This window comes from Capronia epimyces (assembly GCF_000585565.1).
Source record: "Capronia epimyces CBS 606.96 chromosome Unknown aczIQ-supercont1.6, whole genome shotgun sequence".
NCBI classification, from domain to species: Eukaryota; Fungi; Ascomycota; class Eurotiomycetes; order Chaetothyriales; family Herpotrichiellaceae; genus Capronia; species Capronia epimyces.
The window spans coordinates 1,948,403-1,961,484 of NW_006912909.1; the positions used below are offsets into that span (position 1 = coordinate 1,948,403).

The 13,082-nt window shown below is 52.1% G+C and overlaps 3 protein-coding genes across 3 annotated transcripts; all 3 read left to right on the forward strand.

Moving 5' to 3' along the window:
• Positions 1-258: 258 nt before the first annotated feature.
• Positions 259-2,532, forward strand: A1O3_07592 (aspartyl-tRNA synthetase; the record flags this gene model as incomplete). Its single annotated transcript, XM_007737700.1, has 3 exons — positions 259-274; positions 340-1,256; positions 1,315-2,532. 3 exons carry the CDS (start codon positions 259-261, stop codon positions 2,530-2,532), a joined length of 2,151 nt encoding a protein of 716 aa, XP_007735890.1.
• A 524-nt stretch (positions 2,533-3,056) lies between these two features.
• Positions 3,057-3,992, forward strand: A1O3_07593 (mannose-P-dolichol utilization defect 1; the record flags this gene model as incomplete). The annotated part of the gene is made up of 1 exon (XM_007737701.1): positions 3,057-3,992. The coding sequence occupies one exon, from the start codon at positions 3,057-3,059 to the stop codon at positions 3,990-3,992; it is 936 nt and encodes a 311-aa protein (XP_007735891.1).
• A 6,644-nt stretch (positions 3,993-10,636) lies between these two features.
• Positions 10,637-11,926, forward strand: A1O3_07594 (uncharacterized protein; the record flags this gene model as incomplete). The annotated part of the gene is made up of 2 exons (XM_007737702.1): positions 10,637-10,852; positions 10,907-11,926. The coding sequence occupies 2 exons, from the start codon at positions 10,637-10,639 to the stop codon at positions 11,924-11,926; spliced, it is 1,236 nt and encodes a 411-aa protein (XP_007735892.1).
• Positions 11,927-13,082: the final 1,156 nt, after the last annotated feature.

The window sequence follows — 13,082 nt, forward strand, 5'->3', positions numbered from 1 at the left end:
CTCTCCATGTGCCTGCTGCGCGAATACATCGTCTACGGGAAAGCTACATTGAGATTTCAAAATATGTCCGCTCCCAACTACCTATCCACCAGCCTGGACCAAGGAATGTCCCTGCGCGATCCTTTCTTTGCAAGCGATATGCAAGTACGAATCTACCGAAAGACATAAAGGAATCGAGCATAGATGCTACGGATTGGCGTAGAAATCACACAAAGGATCTTGAAGCTAACCGAGGCGCAATTTTGTCGAAGGAACAACATGAATGTCTGGAGCGGTTTGAGCGAAGCAGTAGGAGATCCCACATCCTCAAGCTTATAGCGTGACTGACTGACGATGTAGGTCTCACTCCTACCGTCTCAACCACGTGGGAAAGCCTTCTGAAGACGAAACTAGGTGCTGGCGCTTCCACGAATGGTTTTAGTGGAGAACGTATCGCAGTCTTGGGCTATATTACCTCACAACGATCTGCGAAACAGTGCGAGTTCTTTCAACTCGTCGATCCACGTTTAGAGCTTGCAATCCAAGTCGTCCTCCCTACCACAACCTCGAACACACCCAAGATCGTCTTGTCTGAGGACAGCCCCGAGTCTGCTTCTCAAAGGTCGAACAAATCCGCACCCGGCGATGCTTCAGACAAGAAGGTCAAGATTTCCAAAGGTCTCCAAGGCCACACTCCCGTTCAAGTAATCGGTTCCCTTGTCGGGCGAAGAGCGCCTCCCAAACAGGCCAACGGCCCTAACCGAGCAGCAGTGTCCCTGGAAGGACCTGAGGCACAAGAGAAGAGTGAACAATATACCGTTCAAAAGCTCGATCCTCTTGTTGGCTTGGTCGACCTGATTTCGCACGTGGAGATACGCGCAGATTCTATTACAGCGTTAAACGCCTTTCCCTCAGATACAATTGCAGCGTGTGATACGGTATTCCCACCAGAGATGCGCCACCTGCAATTTAGAACAGACCATGAACTCCGCCGCCGCATACGGTTACGGTCAGTGATAGCTGCAAACATACGTCAGCACATGCAGACCTTAGGCTTCGATGAGATTGAAACACCTTTACTGTTCAAGTCTACCCCGGAAGGGGCCCGAGAATTCATAGTGCCAACCAGGAAAAAAGGAATGGCATACGCGCTTCCACAAAGTCCGCAGCAATATAAACAGGTACTCATGGCATCTGGAATACCAAAGTACTTCCAATTTGCCAGATGTTTTCGGGATGAAGATCTCAGAGCAGATAGGCAACCAGAGTTCACTCAGGTAAGACTCGTTCTACAGAAATGCCCTCATGATTGGTCACTGATTCAATCGTCTCTAGCTCGATCTAGAAATGTCATTCGCTGGGGCCACACAGGTCATGAGGACTGTGGAAGATATCATCTTGAAGGCTGTGTGGCCAAGCGTACCAGATATCTCTACCTTACAGAAAGCCATATCAGAGGACAACGCTGTGATATCGACCAGTGGCCTGGAACAGGGCGATTTGGCCTTTCCACAACTGACATACAATGAGGTTATGGCTCGCTATGGCTCGGACAAGCCTGACACGCGGTTTGGCTCAGAGATTTGTCGAATTGACGATTGGCTGCCGCCCAATGTCAAGGGAATGCTTACCTCCCTAGATGATCCGATCGTGGAAATGATCAAGATTGACATGCGTGGATGTAGTCCGTCCGAGAGCGGTCAATTTATCACGTCTTTCCTGGACGCATCCTCCGCGTCAGTTTACGTGAACAACCCAGATGGGATACCTGGTGTGTCTGTCTATGATCAGGGTAAGCCGTTGAGCGGACTTGCTAGCTTTGGCCACGACGGGGCATCGAGGGTCGAAGAACACTTTCAACCCGAGCCGGGAGACATCTTCATTATGCAAGCTCGCGCCCGCAGACCATTTAGCGGTGGTTCAACAGTTCTAGGTAATCTACGTCGAGATATCTATCAAAGCGCAATCTCTCAAGGTCTGACACCTGCACCGACCGGATTTTCGGCTCTTTGGGTTACCGACTTTCCACTTTTTTCGCCCACAGAACAATCTGAGCCAGGACAGGGCGGACTGGCGGGAATATGCTCAACTCACCACCCTTTCACGGCTCCTAAGCCGGGTCAAGACTTGTCACTGTTACTGTCAGATCCATTGGCCGTTATTGGGGATCACTATGATCTAGTTATCAATGGGGTGGAAATCGGTGGTGGCTCCCGGCGTATCCACATTACGGAAATGCAAGAGCTCATCTTCAGAGATGTCCTAGCAATGAGGCCGGAGCGTCTGGAAGATTTCAGGCATCTCCTAAATGCCTTGAGGAGTGGATGTCCTCCCCACGCAGGTTTTGCGCTCGGCTTCGATCGATTGGTGGCGATCCTAACGGACAGAGCCAGTGTCCGGGATGTCATTGCCTTCCCAAAGCACACTGATGGCCAAGATCGTTTTGTCGGCTCGCCTTCTGAGCTGACAGAAGACCAACTTGCGACCTATCACCTTGCTGTTGTAGACAGCACTGTTGGCGACGTCCGTCCCCCCATCTCACTCAAGGCGTAGGATGGAGCAGATTCTGGAGCCTCGAGAATACTGGGCATAGTTGGACTCTTCATTCAAAATATATTTTTTGTGTAGGTCTAGGGCATAAAGGCGAAGTCCACAATTTCTCTTGCCTACACCGTACTCCTAATTCTTGGTCTGGGCCTGAGCGCTCATTCCTACGACAGTAAGCACGCAGTTGTTCGTCTCAACAACCAAAACTGCTCCGAGGCTGAATCCCCTGAATCTGCCGAATCTGAATCTGAATCGCTGGCCAGTGCCAAGACGAGCTGCGTCACGTGCTCCCGACTTCCTCCGTCCAGCACGTCCTAACTCCGTGTAATTTTGTCCCGGGTATGTTATGATCCTCTTTCTTGTTGTCATTGTTGTCCCGTTGTCCTTTACGCCACTCTGGCCTGACGGCTAAAACTCTCGAGTCTAATAATTGCAAGGAAGTGGTATTTGTTCCCAAACCAAGGACACTGCCAACGAGCGATTCTTTCTTCATCTTCGACCCCCTGACCACAACACTCCTACACCTAACCATGGACCAAATCCAGCAACTTGTCCTCAATCCACTCAAGCCGTACCTGGTACCCATCACCACAAACCTCCCCGACCAGGTCAACGATGTGATCATCGGCCTCCTAGGTGAGCGCTGCCACAGCGCGCTCCTGCTCGACGTCGACGTCATCTCTCACCCGGAATGCATGTCGCTGGCGATTTCCAAGGCATTGGGGATCGCCATCATCACTGCGGCATCCATTGTCAAGGTGCCTCAGATCATCAAACTGGTCAAGTCGCAGTCAGCAGAGGGCCTGTCCTTCACGAGCTATCTGCTGGAAACAGCCAGCTTCGTCATCAGCCTGGCATACAACGTCCGCAACGGGTTCCCGTTCAGCACGTACGGCGAGACAAGCCTGATCGCCATTCAAGACGTGGTTATCAGCGTCTTGATCCTGGTGTACTCGCACAAGACGGCGCAGGCGGGCGCGTTTGTCGCGGCAGTGGGCAGTGCCGTCTATGCGCTCATGATCTCGGATACACTTGTCAGCGCCAGCCAGATGACCAGCTTGCAGGCGGGCGCAGGAGCACTCAGCATCGCCAGCAAAATCCCCCAAATTCTCACCATCTATCGCCAGGGTGGAACGGGCCAACTGTCGGCGTTTGCCGTCTTCAATTACCTTGTTGGAAGCTTGAGCCGGATCTACACTACTCTGCAAGAGGTGGATGACAAGCTCATCTTGTACGGGTTCGTGGCTGGGTTCGTTCTCAATGCGGTCCTGGCTGCGCAGGTGGTCTACTACTGGAATAGCCCGACAACCGCGGGACATGGAAAGGAGTTGGATAACAAGAAGGGTCTCCAGGGCGTGGGCCAGAAGGGAAATGCTGCATTGGCCACGGAAGAGAGCAAGTTGAAAGCTGATTCTGCGACGACGACGGCAAGACCAGGCAGCAGTAGCGGCCGCAGAAGGGGTTGAGATATCACAATTGCTTATTTCACGCTCCGTCCAGGGGACAGTTCCGTTCAAGTGCGCCTGAAAAAGAAAAAGACTCTCTGGCCAATAATCGATTCTTTCCTTTCCAATATTCAGACTTACAAATCGTGGACCTTGCATTTCCCTGTTCTACGATATTCCCGTAGATGAGGCCCACGTGATGGCTGTTTGTACAGAACCCTCCATACATACGGCGCCCCATGGCGAGCTTCTAACTAGGTTTAAGGGCGCCAGCGTATCCAGACCTGTCTATCACACATCATTACGAGGGTGAGAACTGCAATCGGGCTGCCAAGGTGCCATGACAGAGGCAGAGACAAACCTACGTATGTACTGCGTACCTTGCAGACCATGCAGGAATGCATGCGACCTGACGCAGCTTCTCCAGGAACCAGGGCGAGGTGGCGTGCTTTCAAGCCCGATCAGTCGCAGGCTGGGGAGCGTTGGGGACACCAGTCGAGAGTTCTGCAAGGAGGACAAGAATAGAAAATGGGTTCGCACCGACGGGCGTCAGGAGCCCATCTTGCATAGGGCAACGGACCAGTTGGGCCTGCAGCGGGACAGGTCGACGAAGCCGGGTCAACAATGAAGGAAGATGGAAGTTCAGGCTCTTCGTGTCCCAATGGAGCGTGGGACGTCGGGGACCTTGTCATTTCCCTGCAGGTGGTCGTTCAGAGCAGCCTGGCCTTCAACTTCCAAAGATTGTGATTTTGTTGTGTTTCGGGAGAGACTCTTGAAGGTTGACAGTGCTCCTAGCAAGACAAGACGTTGAACTTTGGTCCCGCCAGCAGAGCGGCTCGGACAAGATTTCGGGGCTGAAACAGATCAGTGTCTGTATCAGGGTCGCAAATTTCTGGTCGTGGAAATTGATGCAGAGGAAAGATAAGAACCATTGGGTCCTATGTGTAAACAAAGAGTCCGGTACCATGATTGCGGCATGGGTCTTGGGTCTAGACAAGCTCTGCAGTGACGGCGTCGACGATAACTCATGGTCCCCAAGGGCGACGACAAGGGAGGAGGCGGAGGTAATCAAATTGTCGTCAATACCGGACGTGGACAGTGCCCAGATCCAAATTTCAAAGATCATCGCGTCGATCGATATAGCACCGGCTTCGAAGAAACAAGCTTACCCTACGGGCACGGGGCACAGGCACGGGCAGTGATGATCCCCCGAGATCTGCTTGTGGAATATCTCTTCTCTGCCGCCGCGCTGTTTCGTGATGTCCAATACAGCTGGACGAGTCCACTGTCCACTGTATCTTGACATGCCAGGAGTCGGCTTGCCTTGAGACGGAAAAGCAGGGTCCAAGTTCTCGAGCAGCAGAGGCAGGAAATTTGGTCATCGTAACGCGAGATCTAGCCTCGTCTGTCAGATGCATGGGGGAGATTTCGGTGGACCCGAGTGTCGAGATGGCCCAGACAATGCTGGCGATGGATCAACATGCTCACGGTCGAAAGGAACGGATGGACGGTTACCAAGAGAAACTGCATACCTGCATTGCATACTAGTATTTGAAAAGAGGCACGGGCTACCGCCGTTGGTAGGAGCAATCATTCAAGCCTGTCCGTGCAGTGTCCGCACCTCGAGACGCGAACCCTCCAGCCGTCGGAGAGTCGAGAGGGTTGATGACTTCCAGACGAGTCCAAGATCTCCGCGATAAATCTTGCTCACTGCGGACGACGGACGTCGACCTGGTTTGGCATGAAATCAGAAAGGCTGTCGATTGTCGATTGTGCATGTCCCACTGAGGTGCTGATCTCCTCCTGGCCTGATGGGTGGGCGACCAGCCTGCTTTTATGGAGACATCATGGCTCCTTACGCCTGCCCATTGGTAACATTGCTGCCCGAGCTGGGGTGAAGGTTGGGGATGCAAGACACCCGACTCTTGAACGCTGTCGGCCTGCCAGGTCGAGGCCTCACGTTCGAGTCGTCGATGTCATCGAGAGTAAGGATGAAAAAGCAGGGGGAAGGAAGCCCTCTAAGCCCAGCACTGCAATTCCCGGTTCCAGTAAAGGCGGGGACAAGCAAAAGCTGATGGCGTGCATGACGGATCGAAACATCCCTGCTCTGCTGACCGTATCGGGAACCCGCGGACGACTCTTCCACGCGTTCAGTTCAGCTGCAATCACTTTGGCATGGCAAAATTTGCCTGCAATCTCAAGCCGAGTCGCGTGTCAATAGTCAGATCAATTGTGCTGCGCGTCTCGTGTGTTTGCACATGTGGCTATTAATTGAAGTGGCTCTGATATCTCCGACCACTTCCACCCTTCTGGGGACTTCTCTTGCATAAGCTCTGAAAAATACTGTTGGTGCTGTAGGCCCGGGGTGGAACTGGCCCGGTCTTCGTCTTGGGCTGATACCATTCTGTCCGTTATTGTACGGGGCCCTGGGGCTCTTCTCGCATCAGCTGGTGTGTATCCGTACCCTGTACTATGTATGTACATTGTATGTCATTAACCGTTGACATGCTCGAGCCCTAGCAAACCGAAAATCCAGTTGGCCAGGATAGCTACCTAGTACTGTGAATGCATACTCTAATATCTATACATTTAGATTGTACAATATCTTTCATCAACACAGGTCCTGCAACAGCAAGTGTACGGCCTTCTCACAGAGCCGGACGAGTTTGCTGTCGGCGACCGGCTTGTCGATCTAGTTTCGTGTCTCAGCTTCATCTCCGTCGAACGCGTTGTTAGAAAATTTTCTTCACTTTGGACTGCCTGGTCGCGTGCGTGGATCGATGTGTTGTTTACCAACCCATCCAGAGCCATTTTTCGTCCCATCGTCTGCACACGACTTATACTGTTGTTACTTAATGGTGACTGCAGGTGATGCTCTCCGGTTCAATGGTTCCATCTGACCGGCGGCCGTTTAGTATCATGCGTAGTGATGTCAAAGCAGAGGCAGTGGATCTCTTCGGATCACCAAGAGTAACGAAGACATCGTATTATGGACGGCCAGGTTACACGGGACATGTACGGTAACCGTTGTGTGGATGGAGGTATGGAGATATGGAGTATCTGTAGTGTACAGCAGGCAGTGTACAGTCACTCAGTGTACAGCGTATTGAGCCACCGGAAACTCAATGGTGGGTGACCGGCTCTGTACCAGATTTGTTTTATCTTGTCGGATGTTGATCGAAGGCAAACGGAACACCTTGGCTGATAGAACTGATACATGTCACAAGATGGAGGGACCCCGGCTATTGGCTTTGCTATGAGAGGCTGCGGCCGACGTGCTGTCGTTATGTATGTAAAATAAGATGAGCACGCCAGAAGCAGCAGCACCCGCGTGCAGATTGACAGAGCTTGGTGCCTGGACTCTGCTCACTAGGTACGGAGTCTCCGGACGGAGTATGTACCCGTACTGGCTGGGCCTCCCCTCCCAGCAGATTCGCTTGTAGAGTTGGAGCCATCGCAAAGAGGCTGGAGATAGTACTGTCCCATTTAGCTTAGGGGACACCACTACCCTAGATCAGATAGGGCAGATCTCTGGATCTCATCATGGTGCAGCCGAACACTGGCCACTGGCAGGGGGGCATTTGCCACGGCCAACCCCTGCGGATGCTGTTACAGTTGCACCCTTCTCAAGAGCGCCCATTGTTGATGCAACACAGCAGAGGGGTCATGGAGCACGGCGTCAGCGTCTGTGGTCATCCGTCTTGCAGCATGGCGTTTGATAACGTATAGACGTAGCTATCCATTGCTTTGTGGAAGAGAGTCAGCGCCAGCCGAAAGGAGCGGGAGGGTCCCCAGCACCTTGAAGCCGACTCAGGGCCGTGCTGGCTAGACTGTGGACGGGTCGCCATACAGGAATAAACTCACGTCAAGTTGCAGGGGTAGAGCTTGTCAATGATGTTTCTGTCCTCGCAATGACATTCGCTCAAGCCTTCCAGCCAAGTTTGGCCCCGAGCAGCTGGCACGATGTGGGCTTGCATTAGGCCAGGTGAAAAACAGGAACCTGTTCAGCAACCGGACCAATCGACGCGACATGACGCGCTTCTGCTCAAACCACCAGCCGCGCGACCAGCGGCCAGTGCTGATGCGCTGTAACAGTTACAAGGGGAGGGCCGTTGGATAATTCCAGTATTATCATTACTGGCCTGGAGCCCTGGTGCCCTGGTGCCGTGGACCGGAAACCAGACTGCAATACAGTTCAGGTAGACGTTGTCTAGCAGCAGAAAGGGACCAAGCGAGATTGATCATCGACTTTGAACTGTCGTCTTTGACAGCTGTTTGAGGTATGACCGGGCGAACCTAAATGGTGTGTACAGTAGATGAATGAGGAAGGGATGATCACGGTACTACTGTTACTGATCCTTACACCGGACACTGACAGAGTACGGTAAGCACCATAATAATAGGAGGTGGTACATTAGGTTCGCTGATTAGGTGGCCTGCACGTCAAGCACCCCCCGTAGCTGCCCCGTAGCTCCCCCAGGAGACAGCCTTCTAGGCTGCGGTGGTGTGCCTGAAAACCACCGTGCGAAGAGCCTAAGGCCCTAGCCGGTGCCCAGCACCCGGTGCCTAGGGGACCGGGCGGCCAGTGAGACCCAGGGCTAAGGAGGCCTCGAGCAACCAATTGAGACCGGAGGTGTCTAACCCAGCAATACGAGACGGGAACAGGCTGCAGAATGGCCCCCGAGTTCGAGGCTTGATGCTGAGACGGTTTGATACACCTCGACCATCATTTTACGTGTGCCGTGTATAGCTCCGCCTGGTGCGTGGCGGGCGTGTTCTTGTCTTCCCACTTGGCTGCAGTGTTGGCTGGGGCTTGCTGGGGAGGGCGTCTGGCTCACAGGCTGGCTGTCGCTCTGCTGCACGTCGTCGTCGTCGCCGCCGTCTGTCCCCTGCCTGTCACCCCTGCAAGCGTCTGGGCTGGTCCTATGCCCAATCACCAGCGTGAAGAGCTGTCAACCTCTCGCACACTCCACTCTCCACTCGTCTCTCACTCCCGTTCATTCAATCATTCATCTCGACTTGCAGAGCCATCTCCTGTTCCTTTCTCCTCCTCCACTGTCTTTCTTCAATCCCATGAGGCCTTGACCTCGTCCTTTTATCCTCCCCCTCCCCCTTCTCTGTCGTAGGACAATCAGATACTTCACGATCAGCCTGAGTATCTTGCATGTCCTCGACTCTCCTCCTACCCCTTCCAGCTCTCACCTAATCCTCCTAAGCCTTGTCCGAGGTCCACCTGAGCCTGCCCCTGCTCGACAACCTGCACTCGTTTTGCAGAACGTTCTGGATAGCGTCCTGCCTTGGGTTATCGGAAGCAGAAAAGAGTCGTCGATCTTTCTCATACCAAGAAAAAGGTAAGATGAATCCCTACTCTGTGTATATCCGGGGAAGTGTGCCTGCACACATCCTCTACTCTTGCATGACAACGACATCTGGCCTTCAACGAACCAAAGCTTTGAGCTTGTCGATCTTCTGGACTTCACTTCGTCGCCGTGGTCTTCAACAATAGTCCACTTCACATCATCCTGGCCTCATGCCTCCTGCCTCCACGGTGTCTTTGGGACACCCGCAGTCATTCTGGACCCTTCGACCACGACCACGACCACCTCACCGAGACTTGAACTGTTGTAACATGAAACATGGGGGTTTAGGAAGTGAAGAGGAGGCTCAGATCATTCTCAGTGGTGCCATGGAATCCTGTTGAGGGAAGGGATAGTATTGCGGCGATGTCATGCTCTCCGGTGGAAAGAGGAGGAATCTACCGATCTACGGTCAGGACGATGACAATCCTCGGCACTTATGCAAGAAGAGAAGGGATGACACGGCCTCAGACAACGCGACATCAGAAGGAATGTGGAATTACTGGACCTCCTGGCTGACGGACGAACGAGGACATCTGCAGACAATCTTGGGCATGGATGGACCAGTCCTACCCCATACTCAGACCTTCGCACTATACCCTCTACTGCCTCTTGCTTACAATCACTTTCTGGTTGACTATGACTGACCGACACCTCTGACAGATTCACGTCTTTTGGCAAGCTCTAGCTAGCCTCGCCCCATCACCACAAGGTCAACGAAGTCTAGAATAGTCAACGTGCCTCTGAGATTCCAAGGTCAGAGCTTCTTGCTATCCCTGTGTTACAGCCTAGCTGACGTCGATGCAGATTCAGAGTGCAGAAGCTGGTGGCTTCTTGTGGTCTTCCTCTGGCCACATTCCAGACCCGGGCTCCAAGTTCAGGCAAGCGGAGGCGTTCATTCGACCTTTGCTGCATCTACGCACGAGCAGCCAATCTGATTGCCATTCCAATATTTTACCAGATGAAGCAGTCGTGGTAATCCCTAGTAACAAGGATTGTGCAATCGTCGTGCGATCTCCTCCCTTTCGGTAAGTTTGGCAGGTCCTCCTCCTATCATCTTGGGCTGACCATCCTGCGCACGCTCCAGTCACCCAGTCTAGAAGAAGACTCCTGACTTTCTGGTTCCTGGCCACCTCCAGTCTTGTGCAACGCTTGATTGCATCAATTACTTTCACTCCTTTTCAAGTTGAATCATTTTACGACTGTCACTCACTTTTATCCGTCGTTCTTCCCCTTACTGTCAACCGAACATCTTCTCTTCCACTCGAATCCAGCTTGCGTTTGAAACCCCTCTCAATATCCTACAACATGGCTGGCAACAGAATCCCCTCCTTCGGCTCCGACGACAGCGGCTACGATAGTGGTATCGTCGAGGTTTTCGACGAACCAGGCCCCGCCATCAAGACTGCCGATCATTCGAAGGAGATTGCAAGACATCGACAACACCTCATGGCTTCTGAGTTGTCGAGGAGAGATGCAGAGGAATATCAGCAGGACATGCTTGAGCACATGCTGAAGATGGACGTATGTGCCTAGCCTCCCACCGCACATGGAACTCGAATTGACACACGTTTGCAGATTGAAACCATGCCTGATGTCGATGCAATTGACATTCAAACAGAAATCCAGTGGTTCATGAGACCATATCTGCTCGATTTCCTAGTCGAAGCACACTCGGCCTTTCAACTCTTGCCCGAGACTTTATTCCTGACCATCAATCTTCTCGACCGTTACTGTTCCAAGAGAGTCGTCTACAAGCGCCATTATCAACTTGTTGGCTGCGCCGCCCTCCTCATCGCGGCAAAGTATGGTGACAAGAAAGAGAAGGTCCCGACAATCAAGGAGTTGAAGTCAATGTGTTGCTCACTTTACGACGATGACATGTTCCTGCAGATGGAGTGGCACGTTCTGTCTACCCTGGGCTGGACTGTTGGCCATCCCACTGTTGATTCCTTCATGCGCCTGGCTGTTAAGGACAACGTGTATGATCCCGAGACGGAGAGTTTGACCCTCTACATCCTCGAAATCGCCCTGTACCATCGGGACTTCGTGTCCAAGCAAGCATCCACTCTTGCCCTCTCGGCCCTTGCCCTTGCACGACATATACTCGGCCGACCACAGTCACGCGCAACCGAGTTCAGCTCCCGCTATTGCAGTACGACCGTCCTGGAATTGTTGCAGAAGGTCGGAGAACCCTCCAAAATTTTGTCCCGTAAATATGCATCGGTTCGGTACTCTGGAGTCTCTCGAGTTTTGAGCAACTATCTTGCTCAGAAGGCTGCCATGTCTGCCTCAGCTCACACACCGATCACACCGACGTACGAGCTCACTCCACCCTCCGCAGCGGCTAAGCCTGCAGGACCGGCATATTTCCGGACATATGCTACGCCCCAGAAGCCCCAATTCCCTTCGGTGGTCCAGCATGGTCTGTACACACCCCCGATCACCCCTGAAGGAGAGATGTTCGGAGTCACTCAAAAGACCTTCAACGCACCAAACCAATACGTCCCTCCCACGCCCACACCCAACACAGTGAGTCATCAATATTCCTCACAATACCCGGCTACGATCCAGCAATGGAGCGGTGAAACCTATTGAGGCGACTTGTTACCCAGGGAGTAGTCATGACTATTGCACGTCAAATGTTGATTGTCCCCTCAATACACGATACCTGGTCATCGTCTGTCACCACCGTGTTCTATCACATGGGTTGTGAATTCTTTTTTGCATTGCAAGCGTCCTGTTCAGCATGAAACTATTTGTCAAAACCATGGAAACGAGGGTATTCGCAGCGTTCCCTAATCCAGTCAGGAGGGTTGTATCAAATCCGGTCGGTCGGAATGCCGACGTTTCCGTGGATTCACTGTCGAATCCCACCAAAAAGATGTCTTCGGGTGGATATGGAAGTGATCAAACTGGTTCAGAAGGTATGGAGGAGTCAAACGAATTTGTGATCACTAAGCCATGGGGAATCTGGCCAAACAGGTAGAGCTTGTTCTTCGGAGCCTCCATAAAGAGAGGGCTCGGCTGGGGCTTTAGGGCCTTTTCGCAATGCTTATCGAGCAAGACCTTAGCTTATGTGCGGGCACGACTCGAGGCGTGTATGCGAGGTCTGCCTTAGATTTGCTTTCCTTTTGCGTCCTTGCAAGGGAAAACCAAGGGGCAAGATACCCATTCAATTAAATGTCTGTCAATCAATCAATGCAAGCCTAGCTCAGCTCCTGCGTAAATGTTTCTTTGATCTGCGCCCTGTCCCAGGTTCGACGGGCCAGAGGTGCCCTTTTGATTTAAAGCCAACCTTCAATAAATGTCATTAGTTGACTCGGAATAAGAATAAAAGGGTAACGTACATGTAGGTAGTACACAAGCCAAGAGGGAAAAGGTGTTTCACACTCGAACGACAACAGAACTGTTTTAATCAGCGACTGTGTGGTGACGAGATCTAGGCCCCTGGAGAACTCGGAGGTGGAATTTGATGACGAGGACGTTGAATATATATATCTATGATGAATGCAGAGGTGACATGGTAGTCAACTCTGTTAATTAGACTCAACCGTACTTCTACGTTAAAGCTTGCAGGGGCTTACTTTCTAAGTAAGACTATAGACCATTTATCTGCAGATATAGAAGTCTACTAGATGAAGAGCAGTACTCCGTACTTATCTCGAGTTCAGTTACAGGGGGGTTGGTCTCAGAGGAAGTGATAATAATAATTATTTTAGTAGGTTTCCATTCTCAAGTTTGAATCAAGTAA